Source organism: Candoia aspera, chromosome 4 (assembly GCF_035149785.1).
Source record: "Candoia aspera isolate rCanAsp1 chromosome 4, rCanAsp1.hap2, whole genome shotgun sequence".
Taxonomy (NCBI): domain Eukaryota; kingdom Metazoa; phylum Chordata; class Lepidosauria; order Squamata; family Boidae; genus Candoia; species Candoia aspera.
This window is the reverse complement of record NC_086156.1, coordinates 98,193,312-98,216,128: the sequence shown is the minus strand read 5'-3', so window position 1 is coordinate 98,216,128 and position 22,817 is coordinate 98,193,312. Positions and strand designations below refer to the sequence as shown.

The window sequence follows — 22,817 nt, the reverse complement described above, 5'->3', positions numbered from 1 at the left end:
CAGTGGAGCCATCGAGCTGCTGGAAAACCAGCGGCTTAGGGAGGGGAAAGCATGGCAAATCCAGTTCCCTGACCATGTCAGGATGAATCAAGCATCTGGAACAACCAGAGTCCAGCAAAGCCCAGACTTCAACGGACTTGGATTGAAAGCCCAGGTCGATTTTGACAGCGAGGATGGGGCTATCAGCACTCACCATATTAGAGACGTGCCTGGATTCCACCATCTGTCCTGCGGTGCCGCCTAAGACAGGTGGAAATCGTTTCCCGCCGGCTGTTCAAAGTCTTCCAATACGTCACCCGGGGTGTAGATGTCCTCATCCTCCGCGGTCGCCAGCGCACCTGTCAACCGCCTCGGGGGGTTAGCTGGTTTCTCGGCGGCTTTTGCGGTGCTGTGCTGGAGCGTTCTGGAGCCTTGTTCTTAGTACAGTCGATGGCACAGTGACCAGGCTTCCCACAAGTGATACATTGCCCTTGAGCAAAACGGCGGCGCCGTTCCACATCCCATCGTGCTGACAGCGGTGGCCCTGGAGCACGGGCAGCTGAGATGGGTCGGTCTTCCTTGGTGGCCATCATGAACGTGCGTTGGGCATGTTCGGCTTTCCCCGCAAGGCAAATCCAGTCATGCAAAGAGGTGGGATCATCACGCCCTAGCGCCCAGCGCAAGACTTCGCAATTAAGGCCATCCTTAAAACGATCAATTAAGGTGGCCTCTGACCATTCGGGTACTTTACCCGCCAAAACTTTAAACTCAAGAGCATAATCCGCAACAGTCTGCTGCCCTTGCACCAGTAGCTTCAAAGCGTCCTTAGCCCTTTCCTTGGCCAAGGGGTCTTCAAAGTAGTGTTTAAGTGCAGCCAAAAAAGTATCAAAAGCGGCTAGCGCTGGCGCCCCAATCTCCGAGAGCTGCACATACCAGTCCGCAGCTCTGCCCTTCAGCTTCGTTGCTATGGCAGCTATTTTCTCTTCCTCCGACGGGAAAAGGTGCCCATGGCGTCTCATGAAACTGGCGGCATTAGTAAGAAAAAAGGATAGGTTAGCCGGGTCGCCATCAAACTTGACCGGAAAGTCCCGGGGGGGACCCCCAGCCGGTGTAACTCCAAGTGATGGGCGGCTCGGTGTTACACCTATAGGAGTAGATCCTCGGGGCCCTGAGTCCCATGGTGGGGCGCAGCCATCAGCCCCTGGCGACGGGGAAGGTGGGAGGCTAGGTTGCCTAATCGGCGCAGGACCACGGACGATCCTCACGACGTCCCCCAAGGCAGTAGACATGGAACGAAGAACGTGTTCCATTGACTCTATCTTGGACTCCAGGACCCTGATCCTGTCCGGGGTAGCGGAATCCTCGAGCGCCGTCCCCTCCGGCTGCGGGCTTCGCAACACCCCGGGTTGCTCGGACGGAGTGTCTGGCCAGCGGAGCTTCCATGTGGTACGGGACGTGCCGGCTCGGGGGTCCATCAAGGCATCCCACAGGAATTGCTCCTGCCCCGTTATGTCGTCGTCTGGAGGCGGGAGAATCCGCTTCTTAGATCCAGCGGTCGAAGAAGAATCGCCTGACGGAGGTGTAGTTGGGGCAGGAACGGGGCTCGGGTCCTGGCTCGGAAATGTTGACTCTGGGAGTTGTCCAGTCTCCTCCTCAAACTCCCCAGGATCCTTTCCACCTTCAGCCATCACTAAGTCCTCTTTCACAAGAAAATTTTCGGGTAAAGAGTAGTGAAGTGGGTGGATACTATGATTCTCAGCTTTATGTGACGAATGCCTTAATCTAAATAAAACTTGCAGACTCAGAATCTTGATTCAGGTTCTTGATTTATTTAGAAAAGAGTGCAAACATGTAAAAAGCTGAGAATGAGGAAAGCGCGCCCAAACTCAAACTAAATAGCGTCTTTGCAAACATCACCCTGCCCCCTCCCTCACAAGCAGCCCTCCACACATTCCCAGGTGCTCCTAACGAGCACCGCTGATCAACGGGCTAAACGACCTTGACATTTAAGAGCTAGCCGAAACACATTCCTGCCTGGCACCATCCAGCCTGTTTATTGTACAAGATTCCCAGCAGCACCCTCCCAGCCAGTACACGTGTCAGCACCATGGCAAGCGAACCGTTACGATGTAACCTCATCTGAACGGTGAACATGACATTTACCAGATGTGTCAGCAAGCCCCACCACACAAGTTTGGAACATCCTCTCTGGCTGTCAATTTCTAGCAGAAATATGATCCGCCAAATATAATCTTGATTTATATCTACTTAATTGCTTCCAGATCAAGTATGGGTGGGTGGGGAAGTTGCTTCCTCACAGAGATCCAATACAGCATTTTGCTCTCCTTGTATAGATCCAACACAATTGCCTGCCAGTTGCATTAATTAGTATAAAGTTCAATTCTGCTTCTTTGTCCGCTCCTAGCTCTGTGCAGATCGAAGGCAGAGCACCAAACGTGCCCCCCCCCAGAAAACAGAGCAAGGTTTGAAGAAGTTCAAAGCCAGGAGGTGCGTGCTGTAGCACTCTTCCAGAGGACCACCCCTGCCTTACATTTGCTTCACAACTGATCGGTGGGCTTGTGCACGGACAGAGCTTGCCAAGCTGACCAAACCTGCAGGGTGCTGCGTTTTGAAAGAGCCTGGCTCACCCTCTTTACCCTCCAGTCCACCATTCAGATGATTGGTGGGCTGGGGGTCCCTGGTAAGGTAGAAGAGGCAGGCACCACCGGGGCCAAATGGACAACTGCTTTGCGGGCTCCAGGAGTGGCAAGCATGCTTCTGATCACCAAAAGAGTGGTCCTTGAGAGGTCATGCTGGTAGGTGCTGCATCGAACCCTTTGCTCCACTCTGGACTGGCAGCAAAGGGCAGAGCATGCACACTTTAAGCTAGATGAGTGTCCCTTCTCAAGACTTTGGGCAGGATAGGATGGACTTTCTTCACAAAGCCTCGCCACCTTGCTCTGCCCACAGCTATATCCGCTGTGACTTATTAGTGTGTCTGTACTAATGAAGCCAATATTAACGAGGCCTCGAAAGAAGGAGGACCACCCAGCCACCCACCTTCCCTTGACAGCCAAGCAGTGAGTCACCTTCTAGTGTGAAAGAGGTTTTCATTAGTGCAATGTTGACAAGACCTTTCAAGCAGGGTCAAGGGGAATCCAATACAAATAGTTTAATAATGAGAATGGAGAAAAGGATCTATCAACATTCTCTGCCTTGTTAACGTTCATTTTATCTCCTCCCCTCACACGTACACACTTTAAACATCTCCTAGTTATTATGTTTCACTTTCATACTCAAATTTCTGTCTGCTTGTAACGAAGTTCAGAAATTATGCTACTATGCCATGGCTTGTTTAACCAGGCTATTAACTATTCTTAAGCCACAAATGGCAATTTACTTACAAACCTTAATAACTAGCATCACAAAAAACATTAAATCTTAATTACTCTATGGCTTCATTTAATGCATGATCCCAACCTACCTGTCCTTTCATCAGTCTAGTTCTCTTTGTACTGTATGTTCTGAATTTATTATTATTATTATTATTATTATTAATCTGTTCTTCTTGCAAGCCATTTGCCTCACCATGGAGCTAGACAAAGTGCTTGCTTCAAGCTGAAAATTTATGGCGCTGTTAAAATGGCATGTTAGAAAACACCAATCTAACACTTGCTCCTCCTGTGTTTGGTAAGTATGTGTTTGTGGCGATGCTCACATGGTGTTTGGATCTGTGGGAGGAAGTAAAAAAATCTTGATTTTTTTTTACACACACATAAACCTGGATGTCCCTGGTCTGGATTCTCTGCTTCAGGGGAACAGTCTTCAGTTCATGAACACAGCTGGTCTGTCTCCATGTTCTTTCTTATGTCTTGGGAATGCCATGCAATCAAAGCCCCACCATTTTTTTTACATGGTGTCATGTTCACCATTCCAATGTTGCCGGTACATCGTAACGTTTCGCATGTCATTTGGCTGATGCGTGTTTCGTCTGGGAGGGGAGGAGGATTCCATCTCGTGGGATTGTTACATGTTAGCAGCTGGATTGGAATGTGTTTGGGTTATCTCGTGTGTTCAAGGTTCCTTTCCCAGGACATCAGCAGAAACGGTTACCAGCGCCTGGGGGGGGGGGGGGGGGAGTTTGCAATGGCAGGGCGAGGGGAGTGATTACGTTTGAGCCGAGGGTTTTTAGTTTGTATTTGGCGCGCTTTTGCTCATTCTCAGCTTTCTCTGTATTTGCATACTATTCTTTAATAAATCAGATATCATTAAGTTCCTGCTTGTGAGTCTGAGTCTATTAGAGTAGACAATCATTACACATGGGTTGTGACCCCCTAAACTTGTGATACAGATTCCTTTGTCTCTTTTTATATTCAATTTTTAAAAATCCTTTCAGTCATGTCTGATTCTTGAAGACTGCCTGGACAAGTCCCTGCAGTTGTCTTGGCAAGGTTTTTCAGAAGTGGTTTGCCATTGCCTCCTTCCTGAGGCTGAGAGAGAGTGGCTGGTCCAAGGTCTCCCAGCTGGCTTCGTGCCTAAGGCGGGACTAGAACTCACAGTCTCCTGGTCTCTAGCCTGCTGCCTTAACCACTACACCAAAACTGGTCTTCTTTTTCATATTTTGCTTTGTGTTCTTTTTTTTTAATTCATCTGAATGTATGAAATGAAAAGTAGAGTAGATCTTTAATTTTACAGAAATATCTCTTACTTCCACTCGTCTTTATCTTTTATTCCATTTAATATATGTCTTTAAAATACGTATCTGTCCAACCTCCCTGCAATCCATTATTCTGTTTATTTCCATTTCCCTCTATTGTCTTGCTCATACTTAAGGAAACTTTCTTGAGCAATCACCATTACATCTTCCTTCGCTTATACAAGCCCTGTCATGACTCCATCCTGACGCTACCTCATTATTTTCTTTATTGGAATGACACGGGGCAAATCCATTCCAATCGGATCCGTTCCATCTTTTCCTCCTTCAAAATGTTGTCTTGCTTTTCTATTGATCCAGACCCTCATGCCTCCATCAGCCTCCTGCGCTGGCCTTGCCAAGCGCGTCACAAGCAGAGCTGGAGGGGTATAAATGCCCCTGAAAGAGGCTGCTGACGTGTGGGAGGACAGAGGACTGGACTAGGAGAAGTCGGGCCAGTGCCACAAACACACTTGGGTACAGATCGAGTCGCCGCCTCAAGAGGAGGGGATGCTGTAGGTAATCATGCCAATAGGGGGTGACATTGTGTCCATGTGGGTGCTGATCTCTTATCAACTTTTCTTTCCAGCAGCAAAGCAATGGATCCTGTTGCTGGTGCTCCCAAAGGGTTCTTTTTCATCATTGTCATCCTTGGCTCATGTATGCTGCTTGCATCGGGGATCTTCTTGCCAAGCCTGCATACTCCAGGCAGGTAAGCTGCAGCTTAAGTAACACAGTCAAGGTCCTGAACAGGAGCAAGTGACAGAGAAGGATATCAAGCGAAGGTAGGAAAAATGCTCTTCAGCATAGAAGCCTGTGAGATAACAAAGTTAACACAGCTTTACAGGTAGTCCTCACTTAATGACAATTTGTTTAGTGACAGTTCAGATTTACAACAGTGCTGAAAAACTGATTTACAACAGGTGCTCACACTTACAATCATCATAGCATCCTGTGGTCACATGATCACCATTTTTGACCTTCCTGGCCAGCTTCTGGCGAGCAAAATCAATCAAGAACCACGTGATTTGCTTAAAGACCATATGGTTTGCTTAACAACTGTGGTGACTTGCTTAATGACCGCCACAAAAAAGGTTGTAAAATCGGGTTGGATTTGCTCAATGACCACTTTGCTTAGCAATCGAAATTCTGGTCTCAATTGTGGTTGTTAAGCAAGGACTACCTGTATATACAAAAGTATGTTCTCGTCTGTCCACATTCTTTAGGCACTCTCCCACTTTCCCATCTGCTGGATTCTACTTATGCTTTCAAAAGAAACCCATTTGTAAAGAAAACCTCACTTTTTAAAACAGGGAGATTATGATTTCAGTGTACTTGAACTGTGCTCCCAATATCCATTCATTCTAATGTTGAGCCAGGGTGACAAAATTCCATTCATATGGAACTGGCAGCCACAATATGTGGGGATGACCAGTACTCCAGATAATTTTGAAGGCAATGGTGAATTTAATGGAAGATAAGGCTGATAATAGCTGTACAGTAAGATCTGATGGCCAGATATGACTTCCAGAGACAGTAAGCCTTTTAAAAAAAAACTATTAAAATGAGTTGAGAAATGTTATTATCTTCACGTCTGGCTGATGGACTTCTCAAAAGCCGGCCTCCAACTTTCTGGGAAAGTTGTTGAGAGATTGGTAGGGCTGCACTTGTGGAGATCTCTGGAGGAATGGATGATCTGGGCTCTTTCTAGTTAGGCCTGAGTATGGGACCAAAGCCATCTTGATTGCTCTTGTAGACGACCTGCAATAGGACCAGAATAAGGGAAGTGCCACCCGCCTGACCCTGCTTGAACTCCCAGCAGGTATCAGTACCTTTGATCACAGTGTCCTTCTGAATACCTGCAAGGACTGGGAGTAGGCAGCCTTGTGCTGCAGGAATACTTTTCTTCCTGAGTGCCCAACAGTCAGTGGTGTGTGTGTGTGTGTGTGTGTGTGTGAATGTTTGAGAGTTAAGGTCCTTATTTATGTGATGCCACAGGGGTTGAATCTCTGCACCCTCCTATTTAACATCTACATGAAGCCACTGGAGGAGATCCGCTGGCACATAATCAGGTATCCTCCGTATGATACCCAGCTATGTATCTCAGCTCCAGGATAAAAAGGAAACGTGGTTGAGATTTTGTCTTGATGCCTGGAAGGTATTAGGGTCTAGATGGGGAGGAACAGGCTGAGGCTCAGTCCCAACGAAACAGAGAGGCTTTGTGTGTGAAGGCTGTCTGATTCCAGAGATATTGCATCATTACACAGGGCTGCAGTTCCCAGGCAGAGTCGATCCGTAAGGGTGTCCTTCTGGACTCATAGCTCCTGAAAGAGCAGGTGGTAGTTGTGGCAAAGAGAGTCTTTGCACCGCTCTGTCTAGTGCACCAGTTATAGCATTTCCAGATCAGGAGGCCTTGCTCATAGTCATTCATGCCTTGGTCATCTCCCATTTGGATTATTGCAATGTGCTCACATGAAGCTACCTTTGGAGACCACCTGGAAGTTTTAGATGGTCTGAAATGCAGCACTCAAATAGTTATGGGCACCAGTTAATTTGCCCATGCAACAGTTCTGCTCTGAAAGCCATACAGGTTACTGAGTACAATTCAAGATGGCAATTGTCACCTTTAAAGCCCGTGATTCAGATCTGAGCATCTACAGGACCACCTGCTCCCAGGGGTTTCTGTCCTTTCATTAAGTTTGGGAAGAGAGGGCTTCCTCCAGATCCCATCCCTTAAGGAGTACCATCTACAGGGATCTTGGAGGTAGGCATTCTCTGTTGCTTCCCATCTTCTCTGGAAAAGCATTATCCTGACTTCAGACACTGACTCTCTTGGCCTTCTGCAAAGCTGTTATAGTAAGACCAGCTTTTTCCAGGAGGTCTTTGGGATCTGAGTGATGTTTGCCTTGTTCCCACCTGGTGGTGAATGTTTATATGGAGGTTGGTCACAGATAGGAAGTATCTGTACTTGTATTATAAATTGATGGGATTCCATAATGATGCTGTTATTAGCTCACCAAGTTCATTACCATCAGAGATGCTGAAGGTCATGTAGATGTGGCAAATACTTGAGAGAGCTCTCATGCCAGTTGGAAGTGAAATTTCCATATGCAGATGACACATATCTTCACTGGGATTAATGATAAGGAACAGCCTTTTTCTTTTGCTTATGACTGGTAAAAGCAGGATGCTGGAGCCAAATGCTGAGCCACAGCAAAATCTAAACTGTGTTCCCATAAATTTCACTTCAGTCAGAAAGAGACTAGATGTGTGCAGAATAGATGTAGAAAGTAAGGAAGATGACCTTGATGGAGATCCAGGGGGACAGATCTTGCATATCTTTGTCAATGTCATCTTCCTTACCCTCTACAGTACAGTAAGGAATATGATGGAGTGGTTTGCATTTTGTCCAAGGCTTTCCCAATTATCAGCCCCACTAGGTAAACCAGACCAAGAAATCAAGTCCACAGGAAAGCTAAAACTAGTTTTATTGAGATTGGCTATAATGACAGAATCTTGCCAGTCTGATTGTGCTTTACCTCCTCCCACTTCTTATACTCCAGTGCATTAGGGAGGTGTTTCTTTGAGCTGCTTCTGAATGTTATCTGGATGTTGTGGACTTAGAAAATGTTTTACCCCTTGTCGACTTGGCAGTGCAGTTTGCATCATGGTCATCTTCCTTACTCTCTATCCCAATGTAGCTCAGAGCAAATCACACGGCTACTGAAACCTAACATCTGCCTCAGAGATTCAGAGGGATCCACGGTCAGGGGAAGGATCTAGTTTTTCTGCCAAGATTTCTGTTTTCCAATTAGGCAATAGATGTATGGGGGACTCTCTTCTTCACATCCAATCATAAGACTTTTGGTAGGGACATGAAGAGAATAAATGCCACTGATCAGGATTCATTTATTGTAACTCCCTGAATCCTGTTTGTTTGTTTTTAAATCTTAACTTTCTCCAGGCACCTTTTCCAAAATATGATATTTTATTACATTTTTTTTAAAATCAGTGGGGAACCAGACAAAAATGGGGATTTTCATCAGTTTGATGCCTAAACAAACATTTCAAAAGTCATTAAGATAAACTTCAAACTTCCCATGAAGGGTCAGAATTGAATGTTATGCTCAGTACACCTGAAAACTAAAAATAAGTGAAGATAACTTCCAAATGGGTTTCAATCAATTTTTTTCTTAGTGGTTAAATTATTTATCCACCTGGTATTCCTATCAGATACCTTGTAAGTTCACTCTCTGATGAAAAGAAGCCATTTTGCTTTATTTGAGAGAGAGAGAGGAAAAAAAAAAAAGCAAATCACTATTGACAGAATTCACACATTCACCAAATCATAGTTTGGTTAACTGTGCACGAAGCCACAATTGATTGGATTCACACAACACATTAAGCCATCAGCTAAAGAAAATACATTATAGTTTAGCAAGATATGTAAACTAGGTTGCTGTGTAATTCTGTTCTATGATATGCAGCTTTTAGAAATGTACATTTGAATAAAGACTGAAAAAACATGTGCTACATTTTTCTCACAAAAGAACTTTAGTACAGATAGTCCTCGCTTAATAACCACAATTGGGACCAGAATTTTAGTTGCTAAGTGAAGCAGTCATTAAGCAAATCCAACCCAATTTTATGACTTTTTTGTGGTGGTCGTTAAGAGAATTACTGTGGGCATTTAATGAACCACGTGGTCATTAAGCAAATCATGCGGTTTCCCATTAATTTTGCTTGCCAGAAGCCGGCCAGGAAGGTCGAAAATGGTGACCATGTGACCATGGGATACTGCGACAGTCATAAATGTGAAGCGGTTGCCAAGTGCCTGAATCAATCATGTGACCACAGGGACACTGCGACAGTCATGTGAGGACCTGTTGAAAGTTGGTTTTTCCAGCACCGTCATAAATCCGAACCATCACTAAATGAATGGTTGTTAAGCGAGGGCTACCTGTAATCTTTAATCTTTCTCTCCTTTAAAAAAGTGTCTTTTCATTCTCAGCAAGCTTGGGAAGCGTGATGTCTCCCAGTATCCTGCGTTAGAGAGCAACATTGACCTCAAGGCTGACCTTGTTCCTTGGGGCATCCACATACCTTCCATCACCCTGCAGGACTGGAGTCTCAAATGGATGTCTTCAGATGTCACAGCCCCACAAGACGACGACAACAGCAACGAAAAGCAGAACAAGAAATCCCGCCTATGGGGTTCAGCAAGAGAGGAAGCTCCACCCACTGGGAGCCAACAGCGGGCAGTAGACTCAGCTGGCTGGGTTCCAGGGTGGCGCGGGAAGCGGAGTATTGTGGTAGCAGATGATGCAGCCTTCCGAGAGAAAAGTAAGATGTTAACCGCGATGGAGAGACAGAAATGGCTCAACTCTTACATGCAAAAGTTTTTGGTGGTAAACTGATTGAGGATGATGAAGCAGCAAAAGGGGGAAGGGGAGTCACATCAAACATAGCGAGGATCAAGCTAAATACTGAAACACTCACAGACCCCCACCAAGGACTGTTTCTAGCATGATAAAATGCAAAAACCTGTAGAGGCTTGGAAGCTGAATTTGCTGCTGCTGTAAAGGCTTTCCGTGTGGTTGGTAAGGGAGGTCCTGGTCCCTGGGGGTCTCAGAACGTAACAGCATGCGCTCTCTCACGTGGCTTCACTGCTGTCAGAGCCCCCCAAGCTCTTCTACTGCATATCTGCACATCACACTAAGCTGCAGTGTGGGTTGCTTTGTTTTGGCTTAACCTGGTTTGTAAGTCCAGCCACTGAGATATGTAAACTGCTCTTTATGCATTAGCACAATGTGTGAATTTAGCCAATTGTGGTTTGTTTAGTAAAACATGGTTAAACGAACCATGACTAGTCTACAAAGCCAGTCTGCAAATAGCAAGAGAGACTTTGGGGGAGGCTTAACTCAAATTATGCCCGCCGTGGGTTACAGAGAATGCCACGTGTGTCACTGGTGTGCCTGTCAACTGCTTTCTTTGCTTGACACTTTCAATTCCTATTCTAATAAAATATGAGATTTGGTTGCTTTGTATTTTTTCAGTGGGAACATTTGTGCAAAATGAACAGAACAGCAATGGTTTACAGAGAAAGACTTAAGGAAAGTGTGGTTGGTATAACATTGTCAATATTTAAACAGTAATTTCCCTCCCCTTGCAAACACACCATTTTTAATTTTAGATGCAGCAAAAGAGCTGAGTTGAGCTATTCCGTTGCTCCTGTCTGGCTTCTCCTGCCAGGGAGAACAGTGAAACAAAGCTGAACAGGCTCAGCATACAGTTGGTTTAGCATTATATGCAAACTGGAATCCGGCTTTTCCCCAAGGTTTGCTCTTGGCTTATGACACTGGTTTGTTAGAAAGAAACAAGCCAGAATTCCCAGTGGACCCCAATGCTGAATAAGCTGTGGGCACAGCTGTCTGGTTTCATTAACCTTTTCCATACACCAACACTGTTTATTCACAATTACTATCATACAGTAATGTGAATTCTGAACACTGCCATAGTACCTTTCAGACTCCATTTACTATTAATTCCTTGTACTTTTATTTTTTTATTTTTCATCCCACCTTTATTATCCTTATAAATAACTCAAGGTGAGGAACGTACCTAATACTCCTTCCTCCTCCTATTTTCCCCACAATAACAACCCTGTGAGGTGGGTTCGGCTGAGAGTGAGTGACTGGCCCGAAGTCACCCAGCCAGCTTCTGAACTATGATTTCTATGAATGACGAGGGACTTTTATCAAAATACTGCAGCGTGGACTCCGTCTTTTCAGAGTCAATCAATGATCTCTCTCTCCTTGACACTCTATCACCTACAGCATTAATGCAATCTACTCTCCAATTGTTTTTCTCATTTGGGGCAGGGGGGGGGCACCTGCAAACTGGCCATATAAATGTGATTAATAAATAAATAAATAAATAAATAAAATAAACGATCCCTGGGTTGGAATTATCAGAGGGTCAACTCAACATTGTCTCATAAGCATAAAAGGGGGTTTTCTCTAGTAAACGCATCTCTATTGTGCTTGTGGGATGTCACATGGGTCACCTGATTTCCACTTCCTCCTCCTCCTCCTTGGGTTTGGGGATTAACCTCCATTACCTTTTGGCACACCTGCAAGCAGGAGGTGCTGCAGAATGCAGCTCTTGTCCTTTCATCTCGCTTGCATGGAGTCATTTATATTTCCATAGAAAATGTCTACAAAGAACCAGTGATGAATAAGTGCTTTCTACTATGAAGCTACTTGTATCCAGATCTACTGAATAAATGTAAGCTACCGTTTTTTTCTTTCTTCATCTAACTACTGTGTGAAGACTGAATTCTTTTCTAAACATAATTAAGCTTAATGTGCAAGTTTCATGCTTCTACTTTGCAAGATTGTCGTTAGCTGCTTGGAGTTCTTTTATTAACCTTTAAAAACTCCATCACCCTGCTAGTGTTATTGCTGAACCAAACTCAGATTTAATATGAGTCCACTCACCCTGCAATAGCACTGGCCAAACACATCCATTCTGGAAGCAAGTTAAGTTAGAAGAGAGAATTTATTCAGTAGACAGTTGACACAGCCTTTTCCATATGTGAATCGTGATGCACAAATATTGCCTTCTTGGCCTGTCTGTACCATAAGCAGGAGAAAATTGCTTTATTGAAAGGGGAAATGTGGATTAATTTAAAGAAGATGCCAGGGACTCAAAGTAGCACCTTCTGCAGGCACCTTCTGCAACAGTGTTTCTCAACCTTGGCAACTTTAAGATGTGTGGACTTCAACTCCCAGAATTCCCCTGCCAGCATTGCTGGCTGGGGAATTCTGGGAGTTGAAGTCCACACATCTTAAAGTTGCCAAGGTTAAGAAACACTTTTCTGCATGCTTTATAACCAAATTTGTGACCTTCTCATAAAGGTTCAAAAGCACAGCAGGGCACAAATGCATGCCCGTTGCCACGCACTTACATCTCAATATATCCATCCCTCTTTTACAAGGTCAGGCACTCCTCTCCCCTAAATAAGACCCCAAAGAAGGATGCCAATGTCTGTCAAAAACATGAAGGTGTAATGATAAGGGGAGATGAAGGTATTGTGGCATATCCTGTAATGGTTTGCATTCAGGGGAAAAGAGTGAAAAGACTGTCCACAAGAAGGAGGGAGGTGGGTGCTGTGCAAGAGAGTGAATTAAAGAATAAATGGCACCATTAGGTTGAGAGTGGCCAACAGTACTGGCAGGGGGGGGGGGGCTGGCTAGAAGTGGATTCTCTTGAGCAAGTTGCCGAACGAACGAGCAGCAGGCAAAACACTGGATCTTCAAAACACTTCTGCGTGTGTGACATGAGGAAGGAACTGCACGCTACAAGTAGCCGTAAAGGGTACAGGCTGAGGAAGATTCCTATTGCATCAATTCTTCTGACACCGGGAGAGACAGGCGCCCAATCACTCTTTGATCTAAAAAAGAAAAGGCACATTTTGAGGTTTTATCTCAGTCCTACCCATGAAACCCCCAACTCTCCTTGACTCTTAATATTCCATGCTCTAAAAGCAAATCTAACAGAGTTTTCCCCTATCTGGTATATATGTCTCTATATAAAATAATCAAGACGTATTGTCAAGTTGTTATAAATCTCTATTATACACACACACACACAAAATATCTCTCTCTCTCTATATATATATAGATATATAGAGAGAGAGGGGGGGGGGAGGGAGGGAGGGAGATATCTATCTATATATTGGTACACCTGTATAGGCTGTATACAGATATACAAATATATATTTATATATATATATATATAGAGAGAGAGAGAGAGAGAGTATAGTGTGTGTGTGTGTGTGTTTATATATTCATTTCCCTAAGAAGTACATCAACAGTTCTCTGTGTTGTTATTATTTAGTCTTATTATAATCCTTTTATTTAAAGCAAAGGTATATTTACAAAAAATATTTTCTATGAGTAAACAGATAATTACTGAGGTTGTGCAATTATTGCTCAATATGACTTTAGTAAGGGTTCCAAGCAGAACATATTGTTATTTTTATGATATCAAAAAGAAGTATACATTTTTGAGTTTAATGCCAAAATCTCCTTTATATTATTGTTTATGTATGTTAAAAAAAGGGAAAGGGAAAGGGAAAGGGAAAAAAAATCCTAAAAATAAGATAGGTAAATATTTAATTTTTCTGGTTTTTCAGATCATATAAATTTCGCCTTTTTTAAATTTCTGACTTCCCCGTCTTTTTACTCCAACTGACTTGCAGCACCTGTTGACAAGTTTTAAAAACCATATTCTAAATGTTGGTATTTACCTTGTTGTGTAATATGCAATAAATATGGAAGCCATTCTTGCTTACATTTAGTTAAACTTCTGATATAGTACCAATGATCTCATATCTATATGTCTTTTTTTCCAGTATTGTGCAAAGTTTATACTCGCAACCGTGAACATGTATCTTAATAAATTATGGCATTTTTTTAAAATATGCTCTGGAATTATACCTAATAAAATAAATTGTGATTTCATTTCAAATTTGATTCCCAAAATTCTCTGGATAGTGCTATGTAAGCTCTATTATGGAGTCTCTACTTAGAACACCAATATTTTTCTGAAGATTTGTCTCTGAGGCCAATGATTATGAGGGTTCCTAAACATTATAAAGATTTTAATCCATCCCTGGCTGCAATTCTCTTCTTCTCTAATTGCTATACTTGATGGGCTAGAAAATGAAAAGCTACCTGATGCTGAAATAAAATATAGGATTATTTTTTTACTTTTATTCTTCAGAGTTTCAGAGAGAAGTTTTTCCCAACCCTACCCTGAAACTTGTGGGCATCAGAGGAGGGGAGGGAAATGACAAAAATTGGCAATTTATATACTTGGGTTAGATATCAGGACACAAATACGTAAGAGCAGCATTTGTGTGATGTCACCAAGGGTGGTGTCATTTTTGACATTTGTCATGGTTTGCTCCTGCTTGAAAAAGATTGGGATTTAATTTGAAAATTTTTATGGACAAAATACGAAGTGTCTACCTTCCCTAAACTTGTGTGTGTAAAAGTTCCCACAGATATCACATGCCTGCATTATGAATTATCCTTTGTGGTTGGAGTTGTTGCTGTTTTTTTTAAAAAAAAAACAGTTCAGCAATATCCACATTTTTAGATTTTCTGACTTGGAGAACAGCAGCAGGAACAGGTTGCTTACCTGTAACTGTATGGCTTTACCCATATTAATGTGAAATTGACTGCATGCCTCTTGTTTGCTTTGCAATTGATTATAGTAGACAAAATAAACCAGAAATGAAAGACACCGTGCTGCTTAATGCTCCCAAACATGACTTTTAAGTGAGAATAAATCAGGGTTTCCACTTTTTTTTTTAAATCCAGTCATATGAAAGGGGAACAAAGTGCAGACAAATGAGCTCTCTATACTCCAGCACATTTTTTTTATAGTAAACCAGGGAAACCAGCAATTCAGGCTTATTGTTATGTGCAAATGTGACTTTTGTGCAGCTGCTCTTCTTTCATGCTGTCTCCTCTCCTAAGTCTTGCAAGATTTAAAAAAACAAATTGCTGATGGGGGATTACACATTTGGGTCAACCTGAGACAACTGGTTGCATGTTCCTACAAGCACTGGGAACTCTAGCCTTTTCTTTGTTTAAGAAAAAGAGTTGGGTTGCAAACAGTCAGGAAGAGGTAAGGAAGAACTGGGGGATATAGGGGAAAGGGGAGTGAAGCGACATAGCTAAATTGCTGTGTTAATGTGCTTTCCTCCAGTCAATGAAGTTTGCGCATCACTCATTGCAAGAGCTACACTGCCAAGTCAGTGACTCCTTGGTGTTCTTACAGCTTTAATGTGGGTCAAGTTCAGGAAAGTGGTTGGTAGTGTCCCCTGATTTTGCTTCTCCTTCTACTGAGCATCACCTGCGGGAATTCTGGGAGTTGAAGCCCACACATCTTAAAGTTGCCAAGGCTGAGAAAGACTGGTATCTAGGAAGTCCTTTGGAAAACACCAGCCAAGCATTACACAGACAGATGCTCTGTGGAGCAAGATTTCCAGTCTCTTCTGCAGCACACATCAAAACAGCTATGGACAGCAGCATGTGGAGACTAGAGGGGAGGGGAGGGGAGTGTCTGCAGTACCTTAAAGTGGCCAGCAGAAGCTGGGCAGATCCTTCAATCACTTCAGGGACAAAGTATTCTAGATCACATCCATGGAAAAAAATGTGGATGCTACTTTAAAACTGTATCGGCTAAGGGTGACTTTATGCTGCTTTGGTCTTGGCTGGGAATGAGATGAAGGCAATGTCCTGAGGACATGACTAAGCATGTTGGTGTTGCTTTTTGGGGGGAGGAGGTGAGGATGAGCCCACAGAATGACAAACTGAAAAGAAGCAAGAAAAGATGGGAAAAGGAATAAGGCAAAACAAAACGTTAACCAAACAGCAATTTATTCTTAAAACAGTATCACTGTGATACTAATCCTTGCTTTTAATTAGCTTTCAATTAATTTTAAGGTGCTAATTTTATTAGTAAATATAGGAGGACAAACTCCTTTTAAGGCAAAGAGGTGAATGTGGCCCCTATAGGTGTACAGGGCCTCACATTTACACATACTGGCATGAACACATTCTCGGCCACAAGAATCAACTCTGCCCTAGTTAAAAAGTCAGATAGTTTATCATCTAGCTAGTAATACCTACTCCACAGATAGAAACCTGGTGACTATAGTATGGTAGGGAACAACCTAACCAATTTGTCTTCTGGTAAATGGCATTCTGTGACTAGTTTTACAGTTGCTGTGGCAGCCAGTTTAGAATAGCCAAATCCCACATCATAGCCGCCATTTTGTTAGAATGAAAAGATATAGTCTTGTAATTATTACTAAGTACACTTCAGCTCAAAAATATTGCCTATCCTTGGGCTCCAGGAACTTCCTCTATTGTGTAACCTACTGGGCTGCAACTTCCAAAATTCCCAGCTGGGAATTCTGAGAGTTGCCATCCCAACACATCTGGAGGGCTCCACATTGGAGAAGACTGCCTGTTCAACCCTCTGACAGAGGTAGGGATATTCTTCACTGTGCACCACCTCAGGTTCGGTTTAATTTGCAGTGCAGGATTGATCCTGAATCCTTCTGCACGCCATGTTTGTGCTCTTTCCTTGAGCTACGGCCCTTCCATCTCTTGGTTCCTAGACACACACCCTCCTTCCTTCTCACCTCGGAGATTCAGGTAGGAGAGAAAATCCATCAGCGTTTGGAGGATGCTGTAATCAGAAGGTTGCACAACAGGTGCTGAAAGATGGAGGAAATGGCATTAAGGGCTAAATAATGGAAAGTACAGGGAGTGCTCAGAAAAGCCAACTAAAGGGTGCTCACCAACCGAATCCTGCCCCAGGGAATAGAAGTCCTCCACTGCATCACGCTTCCCAGCCAAACCTCCTTTATCAGGCAACGTCTGATGGGCATCTGCTTTGGGGAGAGGAGAGTGGAAGGGAAGAAGTGCTGCAGGTTATGTGGGAAAAAAAGAGAGATGGTTTACACCAAGCTTATCAACAGATAGCTGCTCAATGGATGGATTGAGGGTGCTTTATAATCACCCCACTGCCAGGAAGCAAACTGGGAATTTTGTGAACAGGAAGAGAATTGGGAGGCTTCCAGATAAAGCTTTTATCATGCAATTTTCCTGCTTCATTTACAGAATTTTGATAGAGATGTCTTCTAGCTCTACCTCTAACCACCCCATATTTCTGCACTAAATCCTATCATTAGTAATGCCAGGAGCCCTCCATCTGGAAGCACTCTATATCTTAGGAGGAAGATGCTGCTGTCATCGTCATCACCATCACCATCACCATCATCCCTCTTAGTCATCTGTTCTCAGGCCATCAAGGAGCCACAAGAGAAACAGTAATGTTTTCATGGCCTAGTGACTCCTACAGGTTTCATTTGCATGAATGAGGGAAATCAAAATAAAGTTCCAGTGGGGAGATGTGTACTCTTCCTGATAAGCATCATTGTCTACTTCATATTTATTCTTTTGCAGGTATTTGAGGGACTGGCCAGCCTTTTTCCGCCAGGCACCCTCCAGCCTGAACTACAACATTCTAGCTGGTATAATGGGAGCTGCAGTCTAACACAGGTAGGAAATGCCAGAGTGGAGAAAGCTGTAGCATGGAAATACTATTGTCATAACCTGTAAAATGCTATTGGAACAGATCATATAAAATGGCTGTGGTCACTGCAAGTTTATTCTGCAGGCCATAAAAATTGAGAATTCTCAATAAAAATTGAGAAAGTCATAGATGTGACTTTCTAGGAGATGTAGATGTCATCATTCATCAATGGTATTATGACACTTCATGGAAAGGAATGAATCTTCCCACCCATTCCCTTCCATTCCATTCCTGGTGATAAATGTTTAATGGCAGCGGTACAGCTAGGTAATTTAAATTCCAGAACTTCCTGCTCTTGTGTGAACCCTCCCTTGGAAATACCGTTTGGTTGCAAAAAAGGAATACTGCCTTTTTACAGTAACTTTGGCAAACGGAGCATCTGCATATCCAAACTACCAACTCTCAGATTAAAGAAATGTTTTTAAAAAGTAAAAAAGAAAAGAAAAGAAAAAGAAAGGCTGCAGTATGACTAGCAGCCTCAGCCACATGTTGGGCTCTTTGGCAGCTGCCTAAAACTGATTATTTTAGCTGCCTAAAAGTGATTATTTTTCAAGCATGATTCTCACCAGACTTCGCTTTAGCAAGATCTGTTGAGCTGCATGAGATGGAGTCACAAGAGTTCCAGCAGCTGAACTATTTTCCATTTAGAATGAATATTTCCCCTGTACATTAGAGTAAAAACTTTTTAATTTGCTTTCCAAGAGCCTTCCTATGAACCAGTAGGGAGGTAGGTATCTCTACTGATAACAGAGAAGCTAGTAGCTGCCTGTTTACATAATGGTTTTCTGAATCTCATCCGTCTGGGAGCCAACTTTTACAGCCAGATTGCGTTTCACTGGATGTACTGATCACCTGCTGCTTTTTTTAATACTAAGTTTATTAAACATTACAGTTAAACAGATAAAAACAGACTACAAAAAATAAAAGGATAAAAATAAAAAATAGAAAGTGCAGAAGAAAAAAGAAAAAAAACAGAAAAAGAAAAAAAATAAGAATATAGCAAAGAAGAAAAATCTATAAAGAAGTGACTTCCCCCTTGATCACAACAAGTGTAAACAATTTTAACAACTTATTGTTGGAATTATCAGGGGTCAACTCAGCATTGTCTCATAAGCATAGTAAGAGGGCTTATCTGGTAGGTATGTCTCTATTGAGCTTGTGGGATGTCACGTGGGTCACCCGATTTCCTCTTCCTCCTCCTTCTTGATCTGGGAGATTCACAATCTCCATCTTTACCTCGTGGGAAGACATGCAGGCAGGAGGACTGCATAATGCAGGCCTTATCCTCTAACATCTCGCTTGCACACAGACTTTCTATTCTACATAGAAAGTGTCTACTAAAGAATCAGTGATAAAATGCCTTTCTGCCATGAACCTACCTGTATCCAGATCTGCTGAATAAAAATAAGCTAGCTCTACTCTTCTTCGTCTAACTGCTGTGTGAAGACTGAACTTATTTCTGAACATAATTAAGCTTGATGTGCAAGTTCTCTTTTTTGGTCCACGCTTCTACTCTGCAAGATTGCTGTTAGCTGCTTGGAGTCCTTTTATTAACATTTGAAAACTCCATCACTTACCACCTTCTCCTAATGTACAACGAACAGTCTTCGTCCCATATCTCATCTCTTATCTATAAGCAGATCCTTAAAACCTCATCATTCAGTCCTGGTCAGCAAAAGTCCCCGTTGGTGATCTCTCGTAGCAAAGTAAGATTGTCATCCAGGATTAAAATCTTAACGGTGGATCCGTAAGTGGCTGTAAAGGCCAATTCTGGATCCACACAACCTCCCACAATGAAGTCCCCATCCCTCACTGCTTATAGCACAATGCTACACGCACTTCCTTAGAAGGAAATGTCATTAGGTTCAGTGGTATTTCTTCCCATATGAAGTTAATACAGTTTTCTCTTTAGTCCTATTTTCTTCTGTCAGTGAAATTCTGAACCAACTTACGGGGTCCCAGCAGGTATCCAGCACTGTTCAGAGTCCATCCACGTTTGTCCTTGGGCTACAGAAGCAACAGTAAGAAACATGATGTTAAACTAAACTCGCAATCGCCTCATCTGGCCTCCAAATACATCCCATATCTTGTGAGGGTGCAATCAGAATCAGCCATTTTAATTTCCCAGGTTCCATCCAAGACAGCCCCTCTCAGGAACTGGAAAGTGCCATTTTAATTTCTAATAATGCTAAGGAGCAATGTTACCATCATACGTGACCAGGTAGCTACAGTATCTATACATGTAGGCCCATCTGTACTCCTCAGCCTCTCAAATCCCACCCCCCAAAAAGTCAAATCAGACTACCTAAGCAGAGCAAGTTTTACAAAATTTAAGACAGTCCCTAGTCTATTACAGGAATCTAAATTCTCACCAATAACGAAGTTTAAATTATGGGAATTTTAAAAATTAGCATTCTTAGTGACTTGCTGGAAGTAAGTCCAGATGAAATGTCAAGTGGCCCAAGGAACCAACAGGCTGGACACTGAGATCATAATCAAAATCCTCTCAACAATTACATCCTGCGTCAGTTTAGATCTAGGAGAAAGGGGCAGAAATTCAAGAGGACAAAATCCATGATTTAGGGAGCTGAATTTTGCCTACAGAATAAAAAAAGGATCTGCAAAATTTTACTTCAAAGGAATGAAAAAGAGAAATGCATCCCAAGAAAGGAGAAAAATTGCACGGTTCTGTTTCTTTTTGTTAAATAGCTTCCAGATCTGAGAGGAAAAGGGAGGATACCAAGAAACAATAACAACAAGAACTCCCATCATCTGAACCAAGAAAGATGCTGCTTTCTCTCCTTTCCCAATTTTTCTTGTAATGGCCACATGGTGTTCGCATTGCTCTGAAGGTCACTTTCTCAGAGGCATATACTGTGAGCTGGGTAGCCATGGAACACATCTATGGCTTGCCCTGAGGACAAACCGCTCAAGAGGAAGGCCATGAAATTGGGGGTGCTCTGAAAACCTTCTCGCAGCCCCAAGCAGCTAGCAAAGAACTGAGGGAGAACCTTTCTTGTGGGCCGCTACCACCGTGTTTTTCTGGTTGGCTGAGTACTGTATGAGACACAACCTGCACTAAGTCAGACACCATTTTCACCTTGAAAGTGCTTCACTGATTGGACAGAAATGCCACAGTAGAAGTGGCTTGGTGCAATTATCCACCACAGTTAATCATACATGTGCTTTAAAAAAAAAAAACCCACCATGGAGCATTCACACCTGGAATCCACAATCTGAAATTCTGTAGTCCATGGTATAACCACAGCCTTCTTCCATTCTGTTCCTTCTGCATGTGGAGGCTAGACCCTGTATTTCTCCCCCAGTAAATTAGGCAGGATAGAATGGAGATTCTGACACAACTCACCACAAGCGCAATTCCAAAACAGTCGCCAAACAGCCCGAAGAAGACCAAAGAAAAGCAAAAGGTATACCAAGAACTCCTCATCTGGATAGAAGAAAGCGGAGAAACAGAGAAAGAATGCTGCTTTCCTATCATACAACATTTCTTTGCTAATTAATTTTTCCTTTGTAGGAAAATTGGATGGCAATATAGGTGGTCCTCACTTAACAACCATTCATTTAGTGGTGGTTCATACTTACGACAGTGCTGAAAAAAACAACCTACAACCAGTCCTCACACTTACAACTGTTGCAGCATCCCCCGGTCGCACAATCATGAATTGGGCACTTGGCAACTGGTTCACATTTATGACCATCGCAGCATCCCATGGTCATGTGATTGCCATTTTCTACCTTCCCAGCCAGCTTCTGGTAAGCAAAGTCAATGGGGAGCTGCGTGATTTGCTTAACAACCACATGATTCACTTAACGACTGTGGTGATCTGCTTAACAACCACTACAAAAAAGGTTGTAAAATTGGATCAGTTTTGCTTAATGACCACTTTGCTTAGCCACCAAAATTCTGGTCCCAATTGTGGTCGTTAAGCAAGGACTACCTGTATCTTCTTTGGTTTTGCTAAAGAATAATTTATCTGAAATTATATTACCACTATAATTGGTAATACACAACATGCTAAACCAGAGTGAGGTTTGCTTTTACATTAGCATGTTGTCTAAACTCAACCATGGTCTACCTGTTGTGTAGACTGTGCTTTATTCAGTAAACCATGATTAAGCAAAGTTTGGCTTAGTGTGCTGTGTGACCTCTAAAAAGAAGAGTATCTCTTTTTCTGTGCCTCTCCCAGTCTTTTGCCATAGCTCTCCAGGCATTCTGAATTATAACTCTTATAATCTACAACCACATCATATGCTAGAAGACATTATGGGAACTGCAGTTACCAGATCAAGTTGCTGAAAAATCCAGATGATCACTAGATGGCAGCAAAGGGTTACTGTTTTCTGTGTTTATGCTGCCATCCAGTGATTGTCCAGATTTCTGCAGTCCAGACTGGGTTGTTTTAATTCCACATATCCCTTTAGTTCCACTTATCTGTGGCTAGTACCTGTTAAAGAAAATTGCTATTTTTACACTGACCATATACTATGAGAGCAAGCAGGCAAAACCTGGGTAAAACAATTTTCCATGTTCTGCGTAAAAAAGCAAGTGCTGTACTACCACGCTATAAGGCTTACATGACAATTAATTGAGGTTCAGATTTTTCTTCACCCCATGATCCAGACTCCTGTGAGTTTTGACCTCCAGTTCCTGAAAATATTCTACATTCTTAGAAGGCCATCTCAAACAAAATGCTTTGAGACTATCTATATACCTGAAGGCATATGATATGTGAGAGCCAGTTTGGTCTAGTGGTTAAGGCAACAGGCTAGAAACCAGGAGACTGTGAGTTCTAGTCCCATCTTAGGCATGACAGCCAGCTGGGTGACTTTGGGCCAGTCAGTCTCTCTCAGCCCTAGGAAGGAGGCAATGGCGAACCACTTCTGAAATCTTGCCAAGAAAACTGCAGGGAGTTGTCCAGGCAGTCTCCGAGAATCGGACACA

General features: G+C 42.9%; 1 protein-coding gene across 1 annotated transcript; it reads right to left on the bottom strand.

The window, feature by feature from the left end:
* Positions 1-12,517: 12,517 nt before the first annotated feature.
* Positions 12,518-21,302, bottom strand: LOC134496770 (galanin peptides-like). The gene is made up of 5 exons (XM_063302481.1): positions 21,222-21,302; positions 19,807-19,861; positions 17,058-17,147; positions 16,899-16,973; positions 12,518-13,127 (listed from the first exon to the last, which is right to left on the bottom strand). Exons 1-5 carry the CDS (start codon positions 21,300-21,302, stop codon positions 13,072-13,074), a joined length of 357 nt encoding a protein of 118 aa, XP_063158551.1. The 3' UTR covers positions 12,518-13,071.
* Between the last annotated feature and the right edge of the window lie 1,515 nt (positions 21,303-22,817).

What these genes read in the sequence shown, in the direction of transcription:
- LOC134496770 (XM_063302481.1), bottom strand. Translation starts at nt 21,302, where the DNA reads ATGAGGAGTTCTTGGTATACCTTTTGCTTTTCTTTGGTCTTCTTCGGG. An exon ending in GTTTTGGAATTGCGCTTGTG is followed by an intron (nt 19,862 to 21,221) that starts GTGAGTTGTGTC and finishes TTGCTTCTGTAG; the next exon opens with CCCAAGGACAAACGTGGATG. An exon ending in TGGATACCTGCTGGGACCCC is followed by an intron (nt 17,148 to 19,806) that starts GTAAGTTGGTTC and finishes TCCCCAAAGCAG; the next exon opens with ATGCCCATCAGACGTTGCCT.